Source organism: Coturnix japonica, chromosome 24, assembly GCF_054131305.1.
Source record: "Coturnix japonica strain WE chromosome 24, WE-NBRP24, whole genome shotgun sequence".
In the NCBI taxonomy this organism is placed as follows: Eukaryota; Metazoa; Chordata; class Aves; order Galliformes; family Phasianidae; genus Coturnix; species Coturnix japonica.
The window spans coordinates 7,219,527-7,247,150 of record NC_140686.1 but is presented as its reverse complement, the minus strand read 5'-3'; the positions used below and the strand labels follow the sequence as shown (position 1 = coordinate 7,247,150).

General features: G+C 50.5%; 5 gene segments (V, D, J or C); all 5 read left to right on the top strand.

The window, feature by feature from the left end:
- The first annotated feature begins 95 nt into the window (after nucleotides 1-95).
- On the top strand, nucleotides 96-2,659 carry LOC107324941 (T cell receptor alpha variable 4-like). The segment is given in 3 exon segments: nucleotides 96-622; nucleotides 777-1,032; nucleotides 1,647-2,659. Coding segments are annotated over 3 exon segments (450 nt in total).
- LOC107324957 (T cell receptor alpha variable 4-like) lies at nucleotides 2,160-6,190 on the top strand. The segment is given in 2 exon segments: nucleotides 2,160-2,286; nucleotides 2,425-6,190. Coding segments are annotated over 2 exon segments (450 nt in total).
- Nucleotides 6,191-12,021: 5,831 nt separating this feature from the next.
- On the top strand, nucleotides 12,022-13,870 carry LOC146757189 (Ig heavy chain V region 914-like). The segment is given in 2 exon segments: nucleotides 12,022-12,213; nucleotides 12,553-13,870. Coding segments are annotated over 2 exon segments (387 nt in total).
- Nucleotides 13,871-14,575: 705 nt separating this feature from the next.
- On the top strand, nucleotides 14,576-16,305 carry LOC146757188 (Ig heavy chain V region 914-like). The segment is given in 2 exon segments: nucleotides 14,576-14,962; nucleotides 15,297-16,305. Coding segments are annotated over 2 exon segments (468 nt in total).
- Nucleotides 16,306-20,283: 3,978 nt separating this feature from the next.
- On the top strand, nucleotides 20,284-26,648 carry LOC107324947 (Ig heavy chain V region C3-like). The segment is given in 2 exon segments: nucleotides 20,284-24,025; nucleotides 24,354-26,648. Coding segments are annotated over 2 exon segments (381 nt in total).
- The last annotated feature ends 976 nt before the right edge of the window (nucleotides 26,649-27,624 follow it).

Here is a 27,624-nt window from a genome sequence, read left to right as displayed (position 1 = left end):
GATGTCAGCCTGGGCCACTACTTAGTGGTTCTTAAGGACCCTTCTCATAAGAGGTGTACTAGCTCCTGTATGTCCCTATTGCATTTGACGCTGCTCTCCGGAAAATTCGTACAACCCGTTCCCGCTTGTGGGTTTCCAGAGCTGCGGCAGCGTCAGGGACAGTCGGGGGACGAGGGCTCAGCTGATACCGAGCTCCACATCCCGACACTATGCCCTCCCGTCCGCCGCTCTCACTGGGGACGCTGCAGGCGAGCTGATGCTTTCTCCTGTGCCTGAAAAGCTTTCACAGCCGTTCCACAGCTCTCCGTACACACGGCCGTGCCGCGGGCAGCGCCGAAGGACGCGCTAAGCCTAGCTCGCAGCAGCCCCAGCCCCACTACCGCGCACACGCGCCCAGCACTCGGCAGCCCGCGGAGCAACCCCGAGAGATGCTGGCGCAGGGGGCAGCCCCGGGGAGGAGTTGGCGGCGGCGGCGGCGGTGGGGAGGAGGTGCTGCGACAGGAATTGAGCCGGGGCAGGTGGGAACAGCGCGGAGCGGTCGGCGGAGTGGCGGGATGCGGCAATGCCGGGATGCGGCAGTGCCGGGCGGCGAGGCTGGCGGGGCTGGCTGCAGTGCTCCTGGGTGAGCGGGGCTGCAGCCGGCAGGGCTGGGCCGGGGGCTGCGGAGGGCCGAGGACGCGCTCGCCTCTGTCTGTCCGGCTTCTTTCTGACCTAGTGCACCTCTCCTTTCTATTGGAGTAAGGAGATTTTCTGAGTTTTTCTTGTTTTCTTCTCAGCAGCGGCTGTGAGCAGAGCCCAGGTGCAGCAGCAGCCGTCGGCAGAGACCAGAGAGGGCACCGGCGTCAACATCACTTGCTCACTCCCCCATCTACAGCGCACCGATTACATCTACTGGTACCATCAGCTCCCGGGCCGGGCCCCCGAATCCCTCGGGTTCATACACGTTGGCTCGAAGGAGCTGCAGTACTTGGCGGGGCGGCTGTCGGTGTCGGCAGATCGTCGCTCCAGCACCCTGTGGCTCGCCCGGCCCCGGTACGGGGACGCGGCGGTGTACTACTGCGCTCTGGTCCCACGGGGAGTGGAGTCAGGGCTGCGGCCGGGCAAGAACCGCGGCGGGCGGGGCGGGGCGGGCGGGGGCATAGTGCCGTCCGGGTCCGCAGGGGGCACTGCCGCTCCTTCCGCCGGGGCTGCTCTCCCCTCCCGTCCCCGCCGGGGACATAGGAAGGGGGAGGGAACAAGGGTGTGGAAAATGGAGGAGTGGGGAGAAACGAGGGGATGCACTGCAGGAGAGGAACGACAAAAAGCTACAGCCAGTACACCTGCTGGGATGATCACTCTACTCCAGAAAACCCAGGCTCCACACAGGGTTATTAGTTGTACTGAGTGCCCATGCTAACATTGATGGGATGTACGAATGTCAGAGTGCTTATGAATCTAATGGGTTAAAGTGTGTGCTTCCTCTAGGAAAATGCAACTCCCCCCTTTGGCCTACAAGCTTAGAGCTCTTCCAAAACCACCTTGCTACGTCCAGGCCTCAACACCTTTCTGCAGGACAGAGCCTTCTATCCCACTGTTTTCTGTCCACTCGATGTTGGCATACTGGAGCCTTCCCTGCAAAGCTGCTCACCTTTGCTTTCTTCTTCCAGATGCTTTCTTGTCACCCAGCAAGAAGGACAGGTCACAGTGGAGAAGGGAAACACCTTCCAGACCACCTGCACATACCTGGCAGCTAACTTTCATGGCTTGTTTTGGTACCAGCAGAAGAAAGCCCAACCCCGCAGCTGGTAACACATCAGGCAGCAGCAGGCCCCAAGCAAGATGCCCATTTCAGCATATGGCTGACACCACCGGGAAATACAGCCTCCTGCAGCTGGCAGAAGTCAATCTCTCTGACAGGGCCTTGCATCTCTGTGCTGTGAAGGACACCCTGGTGAAGGGAGCTTCCTTGACCGTGCAGCAACTCCGGGAAGGGAGGGAGTGTGTCTGTGCATGATGGAGCTCTGGGTAAGGGGCTCTCAGCTCTCCCCCCGGCAGCGCTGCTTCACCTGTGCACACAGAGATCTGCAGGTCTGCAACCATTTGCAGATCGGAAGCACTCGTAGCCCGGAGTAACCCTTAGTGACGCCGGCGCAGGGCGCATTCCCGGGGCGGAGCTGGCGGCGGCGGCGGAGAGGAGGCGCCGCGAGAGGAGCAGAGCCGGGGCTGGTGGGGGCAGCGAGACGCGGTGGAGCAGCGGGATGCGGCAGTGCTGGGCAGGGCTGGCGGGACTGGCCGCGGTGATCCTTGGTGCGCGGTGCTGCCGCCGGCGGGTTGGGGTCGCGCTCTCCGGTGCCCGTCCGGCTTCTTTCCGACCTCATGCTCATCTCTCCTTTTTATTGGAGTAAGGGGATTTTCTGAGTTTGCTTCTTGTTTTCGTCTCGGCAGTGGCTGTGAGCAGAGCCCAGGTGCAGCAGGAGCCGTCGGCAGAGACCAGAGAGGGCACCGGCATCGGCATCACCTGCTCACGCACCAACATACAGTCTTATATATACTGGTACCGTCAGTTCCCAGGCCAAGGCCTCGCATTCATCGCCAGCGCCTTCCAAGGCGCCAAGGAGGTGGTGGAACCGGCGGGGCGGCTGTCGGTGTCGGCAGACCGCCGCTCCAGCACCTTGTGGCTCTCCCGTCCCCGACTCACGGACGCGGCGGTGTATTACTGCGCCGTGGACCCACGGGAAGCGAAGCCGGGGCTGCGGCCGGGCACGAACTGCGGCGGGCGGCGCAGTTCGACCCGCAGGGGGCGCTGCCGGTGCTGGAAAACTTTTAACAGGCCCATTGTTCAGTGAATGTCCCTGTAGGGATCGTTTTCACGTTCCTGGGTTTTCTTTAGCGATTGCTTTCCAGGAGCATGCGCTTTTTGAACACGGTTTCGTCTTGCCCCAAACACAGCACCTTTGGTATTGATATGACTTCCTGACAGTACCACAAATATCTGCACTTGACACTCATTCTAATGACCCCTTTTGGAAACTCATTTTTTGGCACAGTGCTAATTTATCCACACAGGATCCTCAAAGAGAAGAGCACCTGTTCTCTTTGAGAAGGCATTGAAAATGTTCAGTTTTAGTGCTTAGCTGAGCCAGGGGGTCTCTACTACCCATGCTGAATCACAAGGTTATGTGTGCCTATACCTGACAGCTAAGTAGAAGTTGGTGGTTAGAGGTCCTTCACTACCTGAGCTGGAGAGTGTTTCTCTCCCTGTGGAGGGCTTCCTGCAGTAGCAGCTGTGCATGGAGATGTTTCCTTTATAGGACTTGGTTCATGCTCCTGGGAACAGAGAAAGTTGGAGAGAAAGTTGACACCTGGGTCTAAGTTCCTTTGTGTATGACTGGTCATACCTCCACCCAGACAGTCCCCAGGGAAACAGAGAAGGGCAGTAGAAGCAATCCCTTCTCCACTGATAGCAGCGGTAGGTGCAGTTATCTGAGTCTGGCTGAGTTCTGTATGGCAGGGTAGATCACTGGGGACACTTGCTCTTTGCTGGGACTGGCTGTGAGCATCAAGAAGGACAAAGCGAGGGAAGTACACAGGGGTCACTTTTGGTGACTTTTACCTTATAACTAACTGAGTGACCTTCAGAACCATCAAATTCAGTTGTGACCTGACCACATAAGGCAGTTGTACTTGAAGAAGGGACCTCTGTAGGTCCCTTGCAACCATTCATTCCATGTAAGAAGCTCCTAGTGCTGAAAAGTCTGTGGCTGACCATAGGTAACCCTCACCACAGGACAGATTGATTTGATTTTTCTCTCGAGAGGTTTAACCACCAGTTCCTCTTGGCTATTGAGATCCCTAGAAGTAGCATAGCGAGCTTTGCTCCACCCCCACTGTTGAAGTGTAGAGGCTGCTTATAGCTGGCCGAGAGAGAAGCTGAGAACTTGCCAGCTTCAGCTCTGTCATTCCAAGCACTGCACAGTACCCAGTGAAGGCAAAGAGTGTGACATGGTCCTGCTTATTCTGACAGCCTTGATGGGACTGACAGACTTTGGTGAGATGTGATCTTCTGAAGGGGAAGATTGGGGCAAGATAACACCCCGTCATTTCTGGAGGGGGGGAAATATGAGTGCTATCTCCCTGGTAAAACTGGAAATATTTTCTGTAGGGAAAACAGGGCCTGCAGATGGGTACAGTGATTAATCTGGCAGATGTCAGGAGCAATGACAGTATGGAGATGAATAAGTTTCTGGCCTTTTCTGCTGCAGATACTTAGCAGCAGATACTTTCATGCACTTTTCATAGGTATGTATGGTGAAAGAAGGATTGCTGCTAGGGAACAGATCAGAACAGTAAATAGGAGCTTGTACCCTCCTGGATATATTGGAGAAAATGCTGTTAAGATTGTGTGGAGATGGGTATAATCCTTGATAGAGCAGGAAAGAAGGTTGAGTCCATACAAGAACTTCAGTGTGATTCAGGAGAAAGCAAGGACAGAATATGTGGGAGGAAGTATGGAGTAAATTTCACAGTAAGAAATCACAAAGTGAGGTGGGACAGGAATAACTCGTGTCTCCTACCAAAAGAGAAATAAAGAGTTAATACAGCTTGGGGATGGACAGAACAGGTGGACTCAGAGCCTAGTGTGATAAAACAGTTAAGCTGACAGCCTTGGGCATGAGTAGTGAAAGAAAAGTGCATGTGTACTTAGCTCAGGATTTTACAGCCTGTGAAAAGTGAAATGTAGAGAGGAGACAGTGAGCAGGTTGGAACAATGACAGATGCACGAGATAGAATGGTTATATAGTCAAGCTGTGCTGAAATGTCTTTCTTGCTTTACAGGTTGTGCACAGAGGGACTCTGTGCTGCAGTATCCACAAGAAATAGCCATTCAGGCAGGACACAACACAAGCCTGCACTGCAATTTCTCCACCAGCAGCTCGGTTTTCTCTATCTACTGGTACCAGCAGCACCTGACCCAGTCCCCTAAGCTACTGCTGTGGGTGGATGCATTCAGGCCTCAGAAGAGTTCTGGGAGGTTCTCTTCTGTGCTTTCTGTGGAAAACTCCCATGTACTTCTCCATGTGCAGGATGTCAAGTTTCAGCACAGAGCTGTCTACTTCTGTGCGCTGAGCACACACTGGTGCCTGCAGCATGCAGCTGTGTACAGGAAGGTGTGGGCGCTCTGAGATACAGTTGTGTCTCACCACCACTAACGTGTAGCTCTGAGCCCAGCTTGACCGTCAAGGATAGATGCAGCTTGTGGTGAGGCTGATTCTCTGCCTACCCATCCTGTGCAACAGGGACAAATGTCATTAAGAACATAGTGGTGGTTTTTGTTTTGTTTGTTTGTTTTTTTAAACAGATCTGTCCAAGCTCATGGGAAATGAGTAAAGAAGTCCAGCAAAGCTCTCCTGGGTATAAGGAGAGAGAATAACCATCAGAAATGCTATTGAGGATTGCTATGTAACGTGAAGCTACTTGGGGCATGGAAGTGAGTAGTAAGCTGATCTGCTTGTCCTTCTGTTGTGCTTTGCACTGTCTCTGCTAACTACTCCTGTCAGGGAAGGGAGCTTTTTCTAGGAGACATTTTAAACGTCTGCTCTTCTCAGAATCACAGAACATTCTGAGTTGGAAGGAAACCACAAGGATTATTAAGTCCGACCCCTGACTGCTCAGCAGACCTCCCAAAATTCAAACCGTATCTCTGAGAGCATTGTCCAAATAGTCCAAAGCTTGGGACCATGATGAAAAAACAGGGACCCTTACTCTCGTGGCTTAAACTGCAAGGCAAAAAACCACAAGGAGGAAAACTTTCTTTTCTACCCAACAGCTTTCAGCTAAGCTCTCAGCATGTGTGAAAGCTACATCGGCCTGAGACTGAGGAAGACTTTCTGTTCACTGTGGAGAAGTGTTCATACTGTACTCTGCTCTGGAGAACCACAAGTATGTAGCTGGGGGTTGTTCCTGAGTCTCTGAATCTGTGCTGGTTTCTCTGCCCAACAGAAAACTGATATCCCAAATCTGAGGACTCTTTTTTTTCCTGTCCGCACACAGTACTCCTTTTATTCTGTCTGTTTGGTGATGCAGTTAACCATCTGTAAAATCAACAAATATACAGAGTGAAGTAGGTTAGGCTAGTATCTACAGATCATGTAACATGAAAGGTTATCATGGTGTAAAGGGATAATCATAAATAAATGAAAATGCTCACCCATGTCCTGAACTTATGGAAAAACTCCAAACGGAACAATCTCCAAGAAGAGGTCCTTCCTCAGTGGTGGTCAGCCCTTAAATGGGGTCTAGGAGAGGTGAAGCCAGGCTCCACCCCTTCTGGTCATACAGCCGAATTGACTTCACCTGTGCTCCCCCAAGCTGACTCAGGTGATCAATTAGAGGTTCAGGCCATGATTCAATAGTTCCCATGCACCATCCCTGAACAGTAGTTGTGGTGGAAGGAAACGGTACCAGCCATGGTGGGTTAAACAAGAACTTAGTTGGGTTTAGATCCCAGCAGGAGGAAATGTGCAAGTGTTTGAACTGAGACCTTCTGAGGTTGAACACATAGCATCCACCTGGAGGAAGGATAAACAAGGAGGAACAGGATGGGCTGAATACGAGGGATGAAGGAAGAAGAAACTTGAAACAGAGATAGCCCATGCCTGCAGTAGTGGAAAAGTACAAGGCTAGACCCAGTCCCACCGCTGGAAGAATCAAGGAAGTTGTAGTTTGGCTGTTAGTAGCATGATTTTGATTCTTCTTCATGCTTGAAAATAACCCAAGTGTGTGAGGGAGAGTGTTTGGTAAAAAAAGTACAACTGGAAGAACAAATAGTAAATGTGGCATAAGATAGAGGGCACCACTAACTCATTTCAAATTGTATTTTAAATGTTTTTAATTACCATCTTGCTGATTTTAATTACCATCTGACACTGATTGCTCATTAGGTTAATCTTTCTCCCTCCCTTCACAGTGGTATCTTCTCATATACACTGAAAGGCAATGTCAGGCCTTAGCATTGCTGAAGGTGTTGTAAGGCACACTACGTAGCCTGAACAGTCACTGAAAAGTGCAGACAGAGATCATGAGTTACCTTGCCAAGTTAACATGCTCACACCTTCTGTTCTTCCTTTGCTCTGTTTGGATTGGAGAGGTGGAAATGTAAATGGCTGCAGAGATCTCCAGCAAAGATTCTTCCCAATGGCCTTCTGTGCTAAATCTGACAGTGCCTCCTGCTGTGAATGGTTCACTTTGCCCAAAGTCTGACTACAGAACAGCAGTGAAAAGCACTAGTCAGTTATTTCATCTGTCAGTTGTCAGAAAGGAAGGGGTAGTCTCCCCACCACAGGTGTTCCTCATAAAGGCTTGACTCAATAGAGAAAATAGTTCCTCTGAGGAGAGATAATCTGCAGTTTCCTGAGGCACAGAAACAAAGCAGTGAGATGTGTGCAAGGGACTCATATTGCCATGGTGCTGGAGAACATGACATGAGAAGGAAAAGAGAACTAGGAACTACCCTGCAAGGTGTACCAGATGGACTGGATCCTTGCTGGGAATGCTTGGCAGCCTCCATGCCATGGATTAGCCATGAAGAGAAAGACTTTGCCTTAAATTAGTCTTAGTTCTGAAACCAGTTTGGTGAGTACTTTATTGATGACACTCCAAAGTATGTATTATAGCCATGCATGTTATTAAGTAATCATAAGTATACATAATGTACATACATTCTAGTGAGAATTTGTGGTCGTTTGCCAATAATCAAAGACATCTATGACTTTGTCATTCTGGGCAAAGACCTTACTCATCAACTACATTGGGTCATACCACAACATACATTCAAACAACATCTATTCACAGGCCAAGGGCCCACATTCACTGTGAGCAATTTTTGAGAGTCCCAAGATGTGCTGGACCTGTCAGGGCACCTGTTACTGGCAAACAGTGGTCCAGTGCCCCCTGGTTCATCTGGCTCTGGCACAGGGATGTGGTGGAATGCTACTGCATCCTGGGAGTCTAAAGGACAAGACCAGGGCTCTTTTCAGGCCAGAAGAGCATTCTGACCCAGGCAGTAAGGGACATCACTGCTTGTCCCATCTGCTTTGCAGAAGTCCTGGTTCCCAGTGCTAGGGCACGCCTCTCTGCACATTACTGCGTGTCAGCATCAAACACTCACTACTGTGTTATCCTTCCTTTATACTGCAAGCCTTTCAGCCTGCCCTGCTACAACCAGTGCTAAGCCCACTCACCAAAATCAGGACTCTATTCTCTTATTCCATGAATTGATACATTCATCTATTAAAATACCTTCCTTTCTCCTTCATCATCTTCCTCCATGTGTCTCCAGATCCTCATGTGTGGAGAATTACTGCACTGCTTCTTCCAGAATTGCAGAAGCTAAACTAAGAGAAACACAGAAGCTTTAGAAAAGAATGCTACACCCATGTTTCTGAAAGCTTTGAACATTATGAAGAGCCGTTGTGCGTTCAAAAGCCCTCCCACCATCAAATAGCACACAAAAGAATATACTGTACAGTGAGGGGCAGATGCTCCTTTGTAGAGTAAATCTTATGACTGGAGAGAGAAACCAAGAAAAATGTGCAGGAAGTCACTGAGATTCTGTCCATCCTCTGCTGCCAAGACAAGCAAAGGCAAGATGTCAGTAGGTCTTAGTCTTGCCCTCCCCATCCTGAAGGTGTGACCCTGTAATGCCCACCCCAGCAGTTTGCAGGATGTCACTGACAAAAGCAACTTATTATGCAGCGTGCTTAGAGTCTTTCAAAGGGTTTGGAGCTCAGAAAGATTATCTTCATCTCCGCTATACCAGCATGTGTCCTACTAATCCACCTGTGTGTATACTCATGTGCTTTCTGTTGTCTCCCAAGGTTTCTAACAGGGCATGTGGAAGCCTGTGCTGACAAAACAATGAAATCAGGGAGAAATGCAGAGGGGTGATGAAAGAACATGTCTAGACTTTCTCTTTCTGTGAAAGACAGAAGGGTTTGAGGACAAACAGTTGTAAACATGGAGTAAATGAGAATACTTCGTGAATGTATTTGTCTGTGTTGCAGGTCTCACTGGAGGCAGCCCCCAGATGGAATTCTTCTCCGAGATGTCAGCCATAGTTGGTCAGCATGTGGTTCTGCCCTGCCAGTACACCAATGAGGACAGTTACAAGACTTTGAATTTCTACTGCCAGCTTCCAGGAAGTCCTTTTGAATATGCCCTGGAAGCATTTGGATCTTCAGGAGATAAGTTTCATGATCACCAATTTTCTGTGATGGTCTATGAAAATAAAACAGCCCCCTTAGAAATAGCAAACATTTATTTCCAAGATTCTGCAGTTCATTACTGTGGTGTAAAACATCACAGTGAGCTAAACCCTGTTTTCACCCATGCAAAATCTGCATCATCTAAAACAGCACCAGAGAATAAGCTCTGCAAAGTCTATATTGGCAGTGCTTCCATCCTTGAAATAATTCTCTTCTTGACATAAAACAGTTCCAACATCTTCTCCTGCCCCAACACCTCTCTGCATTTCTTGAAGTCACCATCTGTGCAGAGGTGTTCAGACAGGGGAATATAGGACTGTTTGCAGATAAGCCAGCAACACTCATAGCTTCCCCCATGTCCCACTTCAAGTAGCACAGCTGGGGCAGTGCCCCTGGCCACGTGCTTTGGAAGGAGAGAGGAGATTGGTGTTTATGTCTGCCCTGGACCAGAGGTGCTGGCATAGCTCCTCACGTTCTCTGTCTGCAGGGGTGTGAGTACAACTGAGTTGCTGAGGCTGATGGTGGTCAGAGAGCACCTGTGGGACTCTATGCACCTTTCCTGCCAGAGATATGGCTTCACCTTGATAAATCTTCATTTTTGGTAGTCAGTGACTACCACCAGGCATTCGGTGGCAGTCTTGAGATCATCTCTTATATCAGCTATGATTCTTCAACCATTCAATGCTTGCTTGAAGTAAAAGGCAGAACCATGGCTTCCAAGGACAATTCTCAGTCCATGGCATCTCTGCTTTTGTGTGCCCTGCACTCTGAGGACTCAGCTTGCTACTTTTGCCTGGTTCTCACAGCCACGGGTAATCCAACTGGATTTCAACAAAAATCTGATTCCATGCCTTCCGTAAATGTGCCAGAGGAAGTAGCAGTCCTCAGCCTTTCCCCACAGTGCCTCTAGGAGTCGTCGTGGTTTAACCCTGACAGGCAGCTAATCACTGTAGAGCTCCTTGCTCTCTCCTCCCAAGGTGGATTGGGAACAGAATGAAAAAAATCAAAAGGAATAAAATTCTTGGGTTGAAATAAAAAGAGGGCATGCCGTCAAAGCAAAATAAACTGAAGTGACTGACTACTCATCAGCAGGTAGATATTCCACCATTTCTAGGAAAACAAGGCTTCATAATGCCATATAAATGCCATAACTCTGAATGTCCCCCTTTCTTCCATCTTTCTTTTTTTTTTTTCCCCTCCATATTTTATTGTTGAACATGGCATTATATGCTGTGGAACATTCCTTTGGTCATTTGGAGTCACCTGTCCTCTCTATGACCCAACCAACCTCCCTTGGACCATAAATCTACTCGCTGGCAGAGCAGTGCAAGTAGCAGAAGGCCTTGACCCCATGTTAGTGCTGCTCAGCAACAACTAAGTATCAGAGTGTTACCAACAGTCTTTTTGTTACAAATCCAAAACCAGTAACAGGCAAGCTACTCTGAAGAAAATTAACTATCCCAGCCACAACCTGTACAGGAGACAGGGGCACAAAGAGTGAAGGTCTCATAGATAAAAGTGGTGTCAGAAAAATGGCAAGGTCAGCTTACGTGCAGCAGAAGGGGGTGCACAGGATTCCTGCTTAGGGGAAGTCCAGACACTGGGCTTATGTAGCAAGGTTTTAGTAAAGAGTGTAACTGCAGGGATGGCCCCTGTGAGAACAGTCCAGAAGCTGTCCAATATTAGGGAAGAGCCAGTTCCAGTCAGCTGAGAAAGGGACCTGCTGCTGACCAAAACTGAGCCAATAAGCAATGTAATCAGTGAGTTCACAAACAATGCCATAGAATCATAGAATAGTTTCAAATGGAAGGGACTCTCATCCCCAGGTGGAGGACTCTAAATTCTAAACATTCTAATATTCCTCTCCACACAACTCTCCAGCCTGTCCAGGTCTCACTGGATGGAAGCACAACATTTTGGTGTGTCAACCATACCTCTCAGCTTTGTATCATCAGAAAACTTGCTGAGGATGGACTCTATCCCTTCATCTTGGTCACTGATGAAGATGTTAAACAAGTCTGGACCAAGAAGTGATGCACAAAGCAAATGCTTACTGCCTGCTGACTGAGAACCAGACAGTCCACAAGAAGCAGCTCTGGACCAGCTCCTCTCAGTTTCACTGTTTAACATGACATAGTGTGGTAGGGATTATCACTTTGGCTGGTTTAGGTCAGCTGTCCTAATTCTGCCCCCTCCCAGCTTCCTGTGCACCCTCAGCTTTTTTTTCTGGCAGAACAATCTGAGAAGCCAGAAAGTCTTTGACATAATGTAAGCACTGCTCAGAAACATCTAAAACACCTGTGTGTCATCTAAAACACCTGTGTCATCAATATGATTCTAATCTTAAATCCAAAACACGGCACTATGTCAACCAGTAGGGTGAAAGTTAACTCTATGCTAACTGAAACCAGGACATTTGCTCACAAGCAGCTCCTTTCATGATATCCACCCAGCAGAAAGCTCTTTCCCCTTGTGATTTCTACAGCCACAGGAACAAACTTAGCTACTTAGACAGCCAGCTGATGTGCTATTTTTGGACTTCAGCAAAGCTTTCAATGTCGTTTCTCACATTATCCTTCTGGACAAAATGTCCAGCATAAAACCAGGCAAAAAAAAAAAACAAACGTAATGTAATGGGTGAATAACTGACTTGCTGGCACGAAGTGTTATAATTAATAGTTACATCAGGCTGGTGACCAGTAACTAGTGGGGTTCTCCCGGAGCCTCCGAGTGCCGGGGCGCCGAGCTCCGCCTCTGCCCCTTGCGCTGCCCCGAGTCCGCCCCGTCCTTCGCCGAAGGGACCGTGGGGCAGGGCCAGGCGAAGCGGCGGCTGCTGCCCCGCCACGGCCTGACGAGGGGCGACCCGAGCACGGTCCCGCTCTGCTCCTGTCCGCCTCCCGGGCAGACGGTAACGGCGCGATGGTGGCCGGGCTGGGGCCGTGGCTGCTGGCCTTGGCCTTGGGGCCGGCAGGTGAGAGGCGGGCACGGAGGGCAGCGAGGCCGGGTATGAGCGCGGCTCTTGCTGCTCCCCCTGCGGGGGCGCTGAAGCCTGAAGCTCGCCTTCAGTGCCTGGGAGCGGCTGTTGTGCGTGGGAGAGGGAGGCTGAGTGGGGACACGGATGCTGCGGGAGTGGACCAGGCTGAGCCCCGAAGAGGAGGGCGGCTGGAGCAGTGCCCCTGTCCTGGGGCTTTGGCAGGAGAGAAGAGATTCACAGCTCATGGTTTGATGCTCTGGGAGCGTCAGGGTGGCTGGGGAACGTCCTCCTTCCATGGATGTGCAATGCCTGGCTCCTGTTGCTGTCTTTCTTCAGGAGTGTGTGCACAGATCAGACTGGCAGAATCTGGAGGAGGTGTGCGAGCAGCTGGGGAGTCTGTGCAGCTCTCCTGCCAGGGATCCGGCTTCATCTTCGGAGATTATCATGTACTGTGGTACCGTCAGGCACTCAGTGGCTATCTCGAGTGGCTGTCTTATATCAGCGCTGCCTCATATATTAGATACAGCCCTGAGGTGCAGGGTCGAGCTACAGTTTTTCGAGACAATTCCCGATCTGTGTCCTCTCTGACTCTACGTGCCCTCCACCCACACGACTCAGCACGCTACTTCTGTGCTGTTCACACGGGAGCAGGAAATCCTGCAGAGCTCTAACAAAAATCCCCACCCTGCGCACAGCCACAGCTGCAGGAGCCTCAGGGCTGGCAGGAGCTGGAATGGCTCTGGGCTGCTCCTAGTCGATGAGGGAACATCACAGCATCACCACTGATAGCCATTTCTGTAAGAGCTCCTTCCGTTTCCCCACGCCTGTGTCCTAAAACCAGTGCTGTACACTGGGAATTCTGTTTTGCTGCAGAAAACTGTCTTTCAAAATAGTCAACATTATTAGTAAGCTATGCCTTTTCACCAATGATGATTAAGAGCCTTAGTTTCCTACTCATATATATATATATATCAGCACCAGTGGAGGTGAACCACAGTTTCATAGCTGTTATGCTGGCATTATTTCCAGGAAAATGTTGCCCACACAGCACATCTCTCATCAGCCCAAACACATGGAAATCCAAAGACTATATAGTCATTGTTAAAAGACTTTTCAGCCTAATTATCTGTGTGAATCACGATCTTCAAATTGGTACGGTGCGTGGCATAATCATGTTGCGAGAGAATGGCCACTTTCTTCTCTGGCCTGGCTGTGGAGGACTGAGCCTTCAGTGTTGTCAGCACTAAGACTGAGGAGTCTGAGCTGATGGGTTGTCTGAGTTCATGAAATCCTGAGTGATCTCCCCATTGCTATCCAAAAGACAGTGCACATCACTTTACCCGCAAAGAGCTGTGTCTTGAATTTTTTCTTTACTAGGGAATTCTAATGTTGCACTTCATGGACTCTGCTTCTTTTGATTCCGCCTTATAGTTGTGACACCACAACTCATCATCGGAGATGACATGAACCATGAAACTGTCACCTTGAGCCATATAGGGGTTCAACTGTACCAGGTGAATCTGAATACACTGTTCTTTCTGTTGCTGTATGAGCATTCATAGGTTGCTCCTGGTGCAAAGTTTGGTATATTCCAATGCTAACATCATTGTTTTCAGTGCATGCAATCCAATATTCATCTCTGAATGCAGGTTCCTGTTCATAATCTACTAATTCATATGGATGAGCTGACCTAGACACTCTTCATTTCATGGTGAGACAGATGTGCACGGCCATCTGCAATGTGGTTTGCCAGTCCTTTCGGTATTGCCACTGTTGAAACAAAACCCTCTGCCTCACTGAGCTCACATTCACCGTTTGGTCCCCATAAATGTTCATCAGGTGTCAGTGATTTTCAAGGGCACAATTCTATCCATGTGGAGCAATTCAACTTCACACCTTTGCTTGATACGCTCTTCCATGTCAGACTCCATTCTGTCTGACTGCCCCTCTGTTACCACGTGTTACACAGCAACAAAAGATAATGGAATGCTGGTGGAAGTGGAACATACACCGCCATAATGCCAACATCCTCCTCTGTCCTTGCATGCCAGTGTAGTAAGGCAGGTGGCACTGCTTGTGGAGCAACCCATGTACTTACAACTACAATGGCCTGATACCAGCAGCATCCTAGTAGTCCCCTGCATTATTGGCTGCAGAGCTCACTGCAACAGCTCTGCAGCTGTGGACCAAAAAGTGACAGCAGTGTAATTTGAGAGGACCAGGAGGAAAGAACGCAGTGGAGCTGAAACAAGGAGCTTGGGGTAAAAGATTTGAAGGGGATTTTTTGCATGGAACTTCCTGATGCCATGGCAGGCGGGGGAGAAATAAGTCACGAGGTGCTTCGCTCGGGGACGCACGGGCAAGGAGAGGCTGCGGGGGGACAGCCCGTGCGTGGGGGCAGCCGTGCTGTGGCTGGCCGAGGCACGGCATCCTCCAAGCACGGAGGGCTGCATAGCGATCAGCCAAAGGTCCGGACTCTCCGAGTGGCCGGACGCTGCGCTCCGCCTCTGCCCCCGCCCTGACCCGGGACCAGTCCCGCGCCCGCCCCGCGCCCGCCCCGTCCTTCGCCGAAGGGGCCGCGGGCCCGGGCCGGGCGGAGCGGTGGGGGCTGCCATGTCACCGCCCAACAAGGGGCGTCCCGAGCGCGGTCCTGCTCTGCTCCTGTCCGCCTCCCGGGCAGACGGTAACGGCACGATGGTGGCCGGGCTGGGGCCGTGGCTGCTGGCCTTGGCCTTGGGGCCGGCAGGTGAGAGGCGGGCACGGAGGGCGGCGAGGCCGGGTATGAGCGCGGCTCTTGCTGCTCCCCCTGCGGGGGCGCTGAAGCCTGGAGCTCGCCTTCAGTGCCGGGGAGCGGCTGTTGTGCGCGGGAGGCTGAGTGGGGACATGGATGCTGCGGGAATGGGCCAGGCTGAGCCCTGAGGAGGAAGGCGGCTGGAGCAGTGCCCCTGTCCTGGGGCTTTGGCAGGAGAGAGGAGGTTCACAGCTCATGGTTTGATGCTCTGGTGGGTATCGGGGAGGCTGGGGTACGTCCTCCTTCCATGGATGTGCAATGCCTGGCTCCTGTTGCTGTCTTTCTTCAGGAGTGTGTGCACAGATCAGACTGGCAGAATCTGGAGGAGGTGTGCAAGTAGCTGGGGAGTCTGTGCAGCTCTCCTGCCAGGGATCCGGCTTCATCTTCGGAGATTATCATGTACTGTGGTACCGTCAGGCACTCAGTGGCCATCTCGAGTGGCTGTCTTATATCAGCGCTGCCTCATATATTAGATACAGCCCTGAGGTGCAGGGTCGAGCTATGGTTTCTCGAGACGATTCCCGTTCTGTGTCCTCTCTGACTCTTCGTGCCCTCCACCCACACGACTCAGCACGCTACTTCTGTGCTGTTCGCACGGAAGCAGGAAATCCTGCAGAGCTCTAACAAAAATCCCCGCCCTGTGCACAGCCACAGCTGCAGGAGCCTCAGGGCTGACAGGAGCTGGAACGGCTCTGGGCTGCTCCTAGTCGATGAGGGAACATCACAGCATCACCACTGATAGCCATTTCTGTAAGAGCTCCTTCCGTTTCCCCACGCCTGTGTCCTAAAACCAGTGCTGTACACTGGGAATTCTGTTTTGCTGCAGAAAACTGTCTTTCAAAATAGTCAACATTATTAGTAAGCTATGCCTTTTCACCAATGATGATTAAGAGCCTTAGTTTCCTACTCATATATATATATATCAGCACCAGTGGAGGTGAACCACAGTTTCATAGCTGTTATGCTGGCATTATTTCCAGGAAAATGTTGCCCACACAGTACATCTCTCATCAGCCCAAACACATGGAAATCCAAAGACTATATAGTCATTGTTAAAAGACTTTTCAGCCTAATTATCTGTGTGAATCACAATCTTCAATTTGGTACGGTGCGTGGCATAATCATGTTGCGAGAGAATGGCCACTTTCTTCTCTGGCCTGGCTGTGGAGGACTGAGCCTTCAGTGTTGTCAGCACTAAGACTGAGCAGTCTGAGCTGATGGGTTGTCTGAGTTCATGAAATCCTGAGTGATCTCCCCATTGCTATCCAAAAGACAGTGCACATCACTTTACCCGCAAAGAGCTGTGTCTTGAATTTTTTCTTTACTAGGGAATTCTAATGTTGCACTTCATGGACTCTGCTTCTTTTGATTCCGCCTTATAGTTGTGACACCACAACTCATCATCGGAGATGACATGAACCATGAAACTGTCACCTTGAGCCATATAGGGGTTCAACTGTACCAGGTGAATCTGAATACACTGTTCTTTCTGTTGCTGTATGAGCATTCATAGGTTGCTCCTGGTGCAAAGTTTGGTATATTCCAATGCTAACATCATTGTTTTCAGTGCATGCAATCCAATATTCATCTCTGAATGCAGGTTCCTGTTCATAATCTACTAATTCATATGGATGAGCTGACCTAGACACTCTTCATTTCATGGTGAGACAGATGTGCACGGCCATCTGCAATGTGGTTTGCCAGTCCTTTCGGTATTGCCACTGTTGAAACAAAACCCTCTGCCTCACTGAGCTCACATTCACCGTTTGGTCCCCATAAATGTTCATCAGGTGTCAGTGATTTTCAAGGGCACAATTCTATCCATGTGGAGCAATTCAACTTCACACCTTTGCTTCATACGCTCTTCCATGTCAGACTCCATTCTGTCTGACTGCCCCTCTGTTACCACGTGTTACACAGCAACAAAAGATAATGGAATGCTGGTGGAAGTGGAACATACACCGCCATAATGCCAACATCCTCCTCTGTCCTTGCATGCCAGTGTAGTAAGGCAGGTGGCACTGCTTGTGGAGCAACCCATGTATTTACAACTACAATGCTTCTTATATTTACGTGGCCTGATACCAGCAGTATTCTAGTAGTCCCCTGCAGTATTGGCTGCAAAGCTCACTGCAATAGCTCTGCAGCTGTGGACTAAAAAGTGACAGCAATGTAATGTGAGAGGACCAGGAGGAAAGAACGCAGTGTGCCCCGGTGGCGCAGTGGTAGAAGTGCCGCTTGCAACAACGGAGGCCCTGGTTCGAATCCCCCTGTGGCGCAAGTGGTAGAAGTGCTGCTCTTCTACACAGGAGGCACGAATCCCGGGGGTTGGTCTCGATGATCTCTAATGTACCTTCCAACCCGCACGAGACGGTGATACTGTGAGCTGAAACAAGGAGCTTGGGGTACAAAATTTGAAGGGGATTTTCTACATGGAACTTTCTGATGCCATGGCAGGCGGGGGGGAAGGAGGTCACGAGGAGCTGTCGGTGCTTCTCTCGTGGACGCACGGGCAATGGGAGGCTGCGGGCAGACAGCCCGTGCGTGGGGGCAGCCGTGATGTGGCTGGCCGAGGCCCGGGCATCCTCCTTCATGCACGCAGAGGTGCACAGAGATCAACCTAGTGCCCGGACTCTCCGAGTGCCGGGACGCCGAGCTCCGCCTCTGCCCCCAGCTCTGCCTCGCGTCCCGCCCCCTGCCCGCCCCATCCTCCGCCGAAGGGGCTGCGGGGCCGGGCCGGGCGGAGCGGTGGGTGCTGCCCCGCCCCGGCCCGACGAGGAGTGTCCCGAGCGTGGTCCCGCTCTGCTCCTGTCCGCCTCCCGGGCAGACGGTAACGGCGAGATGGTGGCCGGGCTTGGGCCGTGGCTGCTGGCCTTGGCCTTGGGGCCGGCAGGTGAGAGGCGGGCACGGAGGGCGGTGAGGCCGGGGAGCGCGGCTCGCGCTGCTACTTCGCGGCAGCCCTGAAGCCTGGAGCTCGCCTTCAGTGCCTGGGAGCGGCTGCTGGGCGTGGGAGAGAGAGGCTGAGTGGGGACATGGATGCTGCGGGAGTGGACCAGGCTGAGCCCCGAGGAGGAAGGCGGCTGGAGCAGTGCCCCTGGCCTGGGGCTTTGGCAGGAGTGGGGAGGTTCACAGCTCATGGTTTTATGCTCTGTGGGTGTCACGGAGACTGGGGAACTTTCTACTTCCATGGATGTGCAATACCTGGCTCCTGTTGCTGTCCTTCTTCAGGAGTGTGTGCAGAATGGAGACTGGAAGCATATGGAGGAGGTGTGCAAGCACCTGGAGAGTCTGTGCAGCTCTCTTGCCGTGGTTCTGGCTTCAGCTTTGGAGATTATCCTGTATGGTGGTACCGTCGGGCACTCAGTGGCCATCTTGAGTGGCTGTCCACTACCAGCACTGGCTCATATGTATCTAAATACAGCTCTGAGGTGCAGGGTCGAGCTACGGTTTCTCGAGACGATTCCCGATCTGTGTCCTCTCTGTATCTACGCACCCTGCACCCACACGACTCAGCGCACTACTTCTGTGCTGTTCACACAGGAACAGGAAATCCTGCAGAGCTCTAACAAAAATCCCCTGCAGGAGCCTCAGGGCTGGCAGGAGCTGGAATGGCTCTGGGCTGCTCCTAAACATTGCTGGAACATCACTGCACACCACAGGTGACCCTGTCCTTTCCGCGAAGTCTCCATTCACTTGGTCACTCCTTTCATTCTCCTGAGTCACAAAAGCAGTGGTGTTACCTGAAGGTGTTATTCAGTATGATTCTGGTCAACAAGTCAGCTTGGCCACTTTGCCCACCTTCCTACCTACATCATGTCTGCACCTGCTCTTGGATGACTTCTTCCTTGTATACTCAAAAGCACTTGTTTACTTCTAGCAACAGCATCTCCTGCTTCCATTTTTCACGTGTTCCATGGGCTTTTTCCACATGTCTCTATGAGCAAAGCAGTGGATGAATAGCTCTCATGTAGTTCCACGGGTATTTCAAAGCAATGTAATCCAGCAAACACAATCTGTAGTGTTGCAGCAAACTGGGCAAACTGAGATGTTTCAGTTTACATAGGTTACTCGGCAAATGTCTTACATTTGATTCTGAAGATGCTGTAACAATTTAAAAGAGAGTAATAAAGCTGTTTCATTGATTGGAATCACAGCTGTATGATGTTATCTTTCAACACAGTCACAATATTATTTATCCTATTGAGACTGAGCAGTCTGAGCTGATGCAGTGTCTTGGAGGGCAGTGAGGTCAGGGCTGGGCACAGCTTGTGCTGTTGCCTCATGGGGATGCAGAAGCCTGGAGCTCGCCTTTAGTGCCTGGGAGCGGCTGTTGTGTGTGGGAGAGGGAGGCTGTGTGGGGACACAGATGCTGCAGGAGTGGCCCTGGCTGAGCCCCGAGGAGGACAGAGGCTGGGGCAGTGCCCCTGTCCTGGGGCTTTGGCAGGAGAGAGGGTGTAGACGTCTCTGGGTTTTTTGTTGTCCGCATAGCTGGGGAACATCCTGCTACCTTGAATAGGAACTAAATGCCTCCTTTTGCTGTCGCACAGGAGCGTGTGCAGAGTGGAGACTGGAAGCATCTGGTGGAGGTGTGCGAGCACCTGGGAAGTCTGTGAAGGTCTCCTGCCATGGATACGGTGTAAAACTGGGAGGTGTTTGGTGGTATCGTCAGGCACCTGGTGGCCATCTCAAATGGTTGTCTGGAATCAGCACTGACTCATATGTTGTATCGAGCCCTGAGGTGAAGGGTCGTGTGAAAGGGTTTCGAGATAATTCCCAAGCTATAATCTCTCTGTCCTTGCATAACCTGTGCCCTGAAGACTCAGCACGCTACTTCTGTGCTGTCACACAGGAACAGGATATGTTGCAGAGATCTGACAAAAACCCCTTCCTGGACACAGTCATGGTTGCAGGAGGTACAGGGCTGGAAGTTGCTGGTGAGGCTCTATGCTGTTCTTGGGGAGTGATGGGATGTCAGAGCACTCCACAGACAGCCCTGCCCTTTCTGCAAAGCTCCTTTGTACTCACTACTCCTTCCCTCCTCCAGATTCCAGTAAGCAGTGTTGTAATGTGGGGATTATGTTCAGCATATTTCTGGTTATCAAAACATCAACCACTCTACCTTCCTGCCCTCAGACCATCTGGACTGATCGGTTCTTGGTTTCCTTCTTTGCTTGGGTACCCATAAACTTTTGTGTTCTAGCAACAGCCTTGCCTGCTTCCAGCAACAGTTGTGGGCCATTCTGTCCGTGTATCAGAGAGCAAAGGCATGGGTAAGTGAATATGTCTGGTGTGGTTTCAGGTGCATTTCTGAGTCCTCCTCAAGGACTTACTTATATGATTTCCATGGGCTGGAGTGCATGAAGGAGGGAGGTCCCAAGAGAATTGGTTGGCAGTTAAACACCAGTTCTGCCAAGCTCAAGATCAAAGCGTGCCTAAGCGTAAGAAACTGGGAAGTTGGAAGGAGGCCTGCCTGGAGAAAGGAGCTCATGGATGAACTGAAAGGCATGAAGAAATTCTAGGAAATGTGCAAAAAGAGCCTGACCACATGGGAGGAATATGGAAATTCTGTCAGATCCTGCAGGGGTGTGACAAAGAAGTTTAAGGCCCACTACTATATAAATCTTGCAAAGGAGTTCAAGGAAAGCAAGAAAGGATTTTTAAGTATGTCTGTTGTAAAGGAAGACTAGCTGTTATGTTAGTTCACAACTGAAAGAGATGGGTGCTCTGGCGAAAGGGGCTGCTGAGAAAGTGGTGATACTGAATGCATTCTTTGCTTCAGCACTTCCCACTATGACTGCTGCTGGGGAACTGCTGTGCCATTGAGTATCCTGATGGAGAACAGGTTGGCCATGAGCCAGCAGTGTGACCCTGTGGCCAAGAAGGCCAATGATATCCTAGGGTGCATTCAGAAGAGCATAGCCTGCAGGTCGAAGGAAGTGATCCTCCCTCTCTACCCCAATGAGGCCACATCTCAAGTACTGTGACAAGTTAGATTTATGGAATCACCAGGTTTGGAAAATATTTCCAAGATCATCCAGTCCAACTGTCCACCTACCACCAGCATTCCTCACTGTCTCATGTCCCTTAGCACTACATCTGAATGTTCCCTGCCCCGGTGGTGCAAGTGGTAGGAATGCTGCATTGCAACACCGGAGGCCCTGGGTCGAATCCCCCCTGTGGCGCAAGTGGTAGAAGTGCCACTCTGCTACACAGAAGCTCGAATCCCGGGGGGTTGGACTCGATGATCTCTAAGGTCCCTTCCAACCCGCACGAGACTATGATACTATGATACTATGATACTATGATACTATGATACTATGATACTATGATACTATGATACTATGATACTATGATGATACATCCAGGAACGATGACTCAGCCACCTCAGTTGGCTGCCCGTTCCAGCGCCTGACCACTCTTTTGGCGAGTAATTTTTTCCTAATATCAAACCTGAACCTCCTCTGGTGCAACTTTAGGCCATTCCCTCTAGTCCAATTTCCACTTATGCTGGAGTAGAAGCCAAACTCCACCTCACCACAGCCTCCCTTCAGGTCACTTGTAAGGTCTCCCCTGAGCCTCCTCCAAACTAAACACTCACAGTTCCCTCAGCCACTCCTCATAAGACTTTTGCTTCAGACCCCTCACCAGTTTCCTTGCCCTTCTCAGGACACATTCCTGAGCCTCCATGTCTCAGCTGTAGTGAGAGGCCCAAAACTGAACACAGTACTAGAGTTGTGGCCTCACCAGTGTTGAGTAGAGGGGGATGATCGCCTCCCTACTCCTGAAGGCAACACTATTTCTGCCACAAGCCAGGATGCCATCCATTGGACTTCTTGGGCACCTGGGCACACTGCTGGCTCGTGTTCTGATGAGCAACAACCAACACCCCTATGTCTGTTTCTCCCACACATTTTTACAGTCACTCTGCCTCAAGCTTCCAGGAGACTGTGGGGCTTCCCTGTTAAAAAAAGACAGGGATATCCTAGAAAGAGTCCAGCGGGGGGCGACAGAGATGCTGAAGAGCCTGGAGTACCTGCCATATGAGGAATGGCTGAAACCTGGATTTGTTCACACTGGAGAACAGAAAATGTGGAGGCGATCTGATCAGTGTTTATAAACATCAGTATTATGGAAGGCAACTGGATAAGGCCAGATCTTTTGATGAGGGGATAGTGATTGGAAAAGGAGCAGTGGCCAAAAAATGGAACATAGGATGTTTCATACAATTATGCAGGAGAACTTCTTTATGGTGAGGATGAAAAAGCACTGTAAAAGATGCCCAGAGAGGCTGTGGAGTCTCCTCTAGAGATATCCAAGACCCGTCTGGATGTCTGCCTGTCCTGAACCAAGTGCTTTCATTCCACATTCACATCACAGTCATGCCAGACATCAACTTGGACTTTCCTGACCTGCATGTCCCAGAAACACCATCCCCTCTACCAGAACAGAATTACAGTTAGCTTTCCCTCATTAGATGCTACTTGCAATCTGACCTGTATTGTGCTAAAGATTGGAACTAAACAGTCTCAACTCCCAGTGGGACCTCAGACGAAGATGACTCTCAGCTGAAGCCTTGGGGGGGTTTCAGGGTGTCCTCCCACCCTTCCAAGTTGCACCAAGTGTTTTGGTGAGGAACAAGCAAGGCCAGATGCTTGTATCCCAGTCATGGTGCCCAACCATGTCTGAGAAGGAAGAGGGACGTGACTGATGATATGATATACTGATGGGGAGTTGGCTGAATATGAGCCAATAGTGTGTCCAGGTGATCAAGTAGGGTAATTGCTTCCTGGCTTGTATCAGGACAGGTGTAGTGAGTAGGACTGGGGAAGTTATCCTGCCCCTGTACTCAGTATTGGTGAGGCCTCACCTGGTGTACTGTGTGTAGTTTTGGGCACACCACAGTACAGAAAGAACACTGAGGAGCAATAGCAGGTCCAAAGAAGGGCAACAAGGCCTGTATAGGGCTTCAAGAATATGCCCTATGAGGAGGGGCTGAGGGAGCTGGGGCTGTTTAGTCTGGGGAGAAGGAGGCTGAGGGGAGCCTTTATTGCTATCTTCCAGAATCTGAAATGTGCTTACAGTGAGAGCAGGGTGGTGTCTTCTCACTGGTGACAGGTGACAGGACAAATGGAAATGACCTCAAGCTTCACTAGAGTAAGTTTAGGTTTTTCCATATTAGGAAAAACTTATTTACAGAAAGGGTAAACACATGGGGGTGTCTGAGTCACAATCCCTGGATGTGTTTAAAAGCTGTTTGGATGTGGTGCTCAGGGACATGATTAAGTGGAGGGTTGTTAGTTAGGGTATTATGGTTGGGTTGTGGTTGGACCCACAAGGGTTTGCCAATGTGAGTGATTCTGTGATTCTAAGTGACAAGAGGAGGGGGCTGAGATGGTACAGCCAAGCTATGTGAAGTCTCTCAGGGTCAGCCCTGCAGATTATCAGGAGTCAAGTAGTGTAGAAGGGATGAGAGAGAAGAGGGCAGAGCAGTGAGGAACAGCGCAGAGGATCGATGTGCTGCTGAAAGAGCGAGCACGGGGCAAAAGATTTCGAGGGAGTTTTACATAAGGTGCTTGGTATTGCTATGTCAGGGGAGGGGAGGGAGGTCAAGCAGGGATGCCTGTGCGGGGCTCGGAGAAGCATGTGAAAGGAGAGGCTGCAGTACGAGAGCCCGTGCGTGAGGGCAGCCGTGCTGTCTCTGAACGAGGCCAGGGCATCCTCCTTCATGCACAGAGAGCCGCAAATGGATCAGTACAGAGCCCGGAACCTCCGAGTGCCGGGGCGCCGCGCTCCGCCTCTGCCCCTCGCTCTGCCCCGCTCCCCGCCCGCCCCGTCCTCCGCCGAAAGGGCGGTGGGCCGGGCCGGGCGGAGCGGTGGGCGTTGACCCGCCACGGCCCGAGGAGGGGCGACCCGAGCACGGTCCCGCTCTGCTCTTGTCCGCCTCCCGGGCAGACGGTAACGGCGCGATGGCGGCTGGGCTGGGGCCGTGGCTGCTGGCCTTGGCCTTGGGGCCGGCAGGTGAGAGGCGGGCACGGAGGGCGGCGAGACCGGGGCTGAGCGCGGCTCAAGCTGCGCCACTGCGGGGGCGCTGAAGCCTGGAGCTCGCCTTCAGTGCCTGGGAGCGGCTGTTGTGTATAGGAGAGGGAGGCTGAGTGGGGACACGGATGCTGCGGGAGCTGCCCTGGCATAGCCCCGAGGAGGAGGGCAGCTGGAGCAGTGTCCCTCGACCTGGGGCTTTGGCAGGAGAGAGGGTGTACACGTCTCTGGGTTATTTGTTATCAGCGTAGCTGGGGAACAACCTGCTACCATGAATAGGAACTAAATGCCTCCTTTTGCTGTCGCACAGGAGTGTGTGGACAGTGGAGACTGGAAGCATCTGGTGGAAGTGTGCAAGCACCTGGGAAGTCTGTGAAGCTCTCCTGCCGTGGATACGGTGCAAGACTGGGAACTGTTTGGTGGTACCGTCAGGCACCCGGTGGCCATCTCAAGTGGCTGTCCTTTATCAATACTGACTCATCTACTAGATACAGCCGTGAGGTGCGGGGTCGAGCTACAGTTTCTCGAGACAATTCCCGATCTGTGTCCTCTCTGTCTCTACACACCCTGCACCCACACGACTCAGCACACTATTTCTGTGCTGCTCGCACGGGAACAGGAAATCCTGCAGAGCTCTAACAAAAATCCCCGCCCTGTGCACAGCCACGGCTGCAGGAGCCTCAGGGCTGGCAGGAGCTGGAAGTCTCTGGGCTGCTCCTAAACATTGCTGGAACATCACTGCAAGCCACAGGTGACCCTGTCCTTTCTGCTAGGTCTCCATTCACTTGGTTACTCATTTCATTCTTCTGAATCACAAAAGCAGTGTTGGTACCTGAAGATTTTATTCAGTATGTTTCTGGTCAACAAGTCAGCTTGGCCACTTTGCCCTCCTTCCTACCTACATCATGTCTGCACCTGCTCTTGGACGACTTCTTCCTTGTATACTCAAAAGCACTTGTGCACTTCTAGCAACAGCATCACCTGCTTCCCTCCACCAGACATGGGCTTCTTCCACATATCTCCATGAGCAAAGCAGTGGGTGAATAGCTCTCATGTAGTTTCACGGGCATTTCAAAGTGATGTAATCCAGCAAACACAATCTGTAGTGTTGCAGCAAACTGGGCAAACTGAGATCCTTCTGTGTACATAGGTTACTCTGCATATGTCTCACATTTGATTCTGAAGATGCTGTAACAGTTTAAAAGAGCATAATAACACTGTTTGATTGAGCAGAATCACAGCTGCATGACATTATCTTTCAACGCAGTCAGCAATATTAGTTATGCTATTTTACTAGTGATGATTAAGAGCCCTTTTTTCCTGATATATATATATATATATATATATATATATATATATATATATATATAACGGCACTGGTGGAGTTGTAGCACAGTTTCACAGCTGTTATGCTGGCATTATTACCAGAAATGGTTACCCACACAGTTCATTTTTTGTCAGCCCAAACAGATGGAAAGCTGAAGGTGCCATATACAGACTGTATCATGGTTGTGGAAGAACTGTTCTGTCAAAATTGTCCATGTGCACCATGGCCTTCAAATTGATATGGTGTGTGATCCTATCATATTGCAAAAGAATGGTTGCCTTCTCCTCTGGCCTGAAATTCTGTACATATAGTGCAATTCAGCTTCATACCTTTGCTTTGTATGCTCTTTTATGTCAGACTCCATTCTGTCTGACTGCCCCTCTGTTACCACGTGTTACGCAGCAAGAAAAGGTAATGGAATACTGGTGGAAGTTCAACATACACTGCCATAATGTCAACATCCTCCTCTGTCCTTGCATGCCAATATAGTAAGACAGGTGGCATTGCTTGTGGAGCAGCCCATGTACTTATAACTACAATGCCTCCTATATTTACGTGGCCTGATACCAGCAGTATCCTAGTAGTCCCCTGAAGTATTGGCTGCAGAGCTCACTGCAACAGATCTGCAGCTGTGGACCAAAAAGTGAGTGATAAGAGTAATCCAGAATTCTCAGTGTTTCTTTCTAGTAGCCACAAATTATATGGTGTAATGCAACCGAGGTGCAGAAAACAGGCCTTTCCCATGTATGTAATAGTATCCAATGGGAGAAAGTGTAGCTCAAGGGATCAAAAAATCTGACATGAAAAAGGTATTCTGGGGGCCTCATATGATGCATGTTGAACTGTAATCTAGTGCACATTAACTAGGCCTTGGGTTTAGCATGGCCCAGATTTTCCTCCATGGCCATGTTGCAAAGCTATTGAGTCATAATGGTTTGGTGAGACAGCTTGCAGAAGTGCAGTAAGTGTTGATTCAAACGAAGGATGTGCATCAGAATAAGTGTAGCCAGCAGGTCGTGTGAGGTGATTCCAACCATTTGTTGTGCTCTTATGAAAGCTAACCTGTAATAATGGATTCACTTCTGGGGAGATGGGGATATGAACGACACTGACTTCTTGGAGTGGGTCCAGAGAAGAGCCACAAAGATGGTCAGTGGAGATACCACAGCTCATCTTATTGTCATGTGAAATCAGGGCAGAAAACTAACTTCGGTGCGATTTTAGGGATCCAACACTACTTTATTCATCTCAATAAATACCAGCAATATGATAAATCAAGCATGTGCTCTGAGAGTTCCAGTGCTACATTTAGACAGTTAAGACATACATATGCAGTACATTGACGTACGTATTCATTCTTTCCTAGAACTGATATGCTAACATCCTTCTGGGCATGCATGGTTGAGCCTGACGTAGTCTTAGAGCGCTGACTTCTTCCTCAATTTTCCATCATCAGCTTCACCACAGTGACTTTAGGCTGACCTCTACCTGTTTGTCCCCAGTCAGGGCACATTTCCATTGCTTGGTAGGCAATAAGAAGCAGCTTTCTGTCTTATTGTACTATTAACCCAAAAGAGTAAATGTGAAATTGAAAGAACAAGTCAGTGGACCTGGTCGATGCCAAGAGAAAAGTAGTCTATTGTGACTTCTGTGTAGCAGGATCTGTGAGAAAAAAACAAGACTGTTCACACACTAATCACATTTTAGAACCAGCACTCATTGATTTCTTTTGCTAAAGGAATATAGTGGTCCTTATACTAATGTTCTGATATCAGTGCAAAATAATAGCCTATGTAACAATGTAGACAGGCTGAGAGAGCTGGAGTTTTACATTCTGGCCATATAGTGTTTTCTATGGTACTCTGATGACACCTGTGTTCCAAGTAATCAGTGGGCTGGAGCTAGAAAACAGTGCACTCAGTTTCTACAACATGCTGGGACCACTGTGAGAGACAGCCCTGGGTCCCCTGACAGCTGCGTGATGTGTGAGGATTTAGGAGGAAAGAACCCAGTGGAGTTGAAACGAGGATCATGCGGTAAAAGATTTCTAGCGTTATATCTCCATGGTGCCACATCAAGGGAAGACTGGGAGGCCGCGCAGGGATGTCGGTGTGGGGCTCGGGGAGGCACGGGCAAGGAGAAGGTGCGGGCCGAGAGCCCGTGCATGGGGGCAGCCGTGCTGTCTGGCCGAGGCCCGGTCACCCCGAGCACGGAGGGCTGCACGGGGATCAGCCCGGAGCCTCCTAGTGCCGGG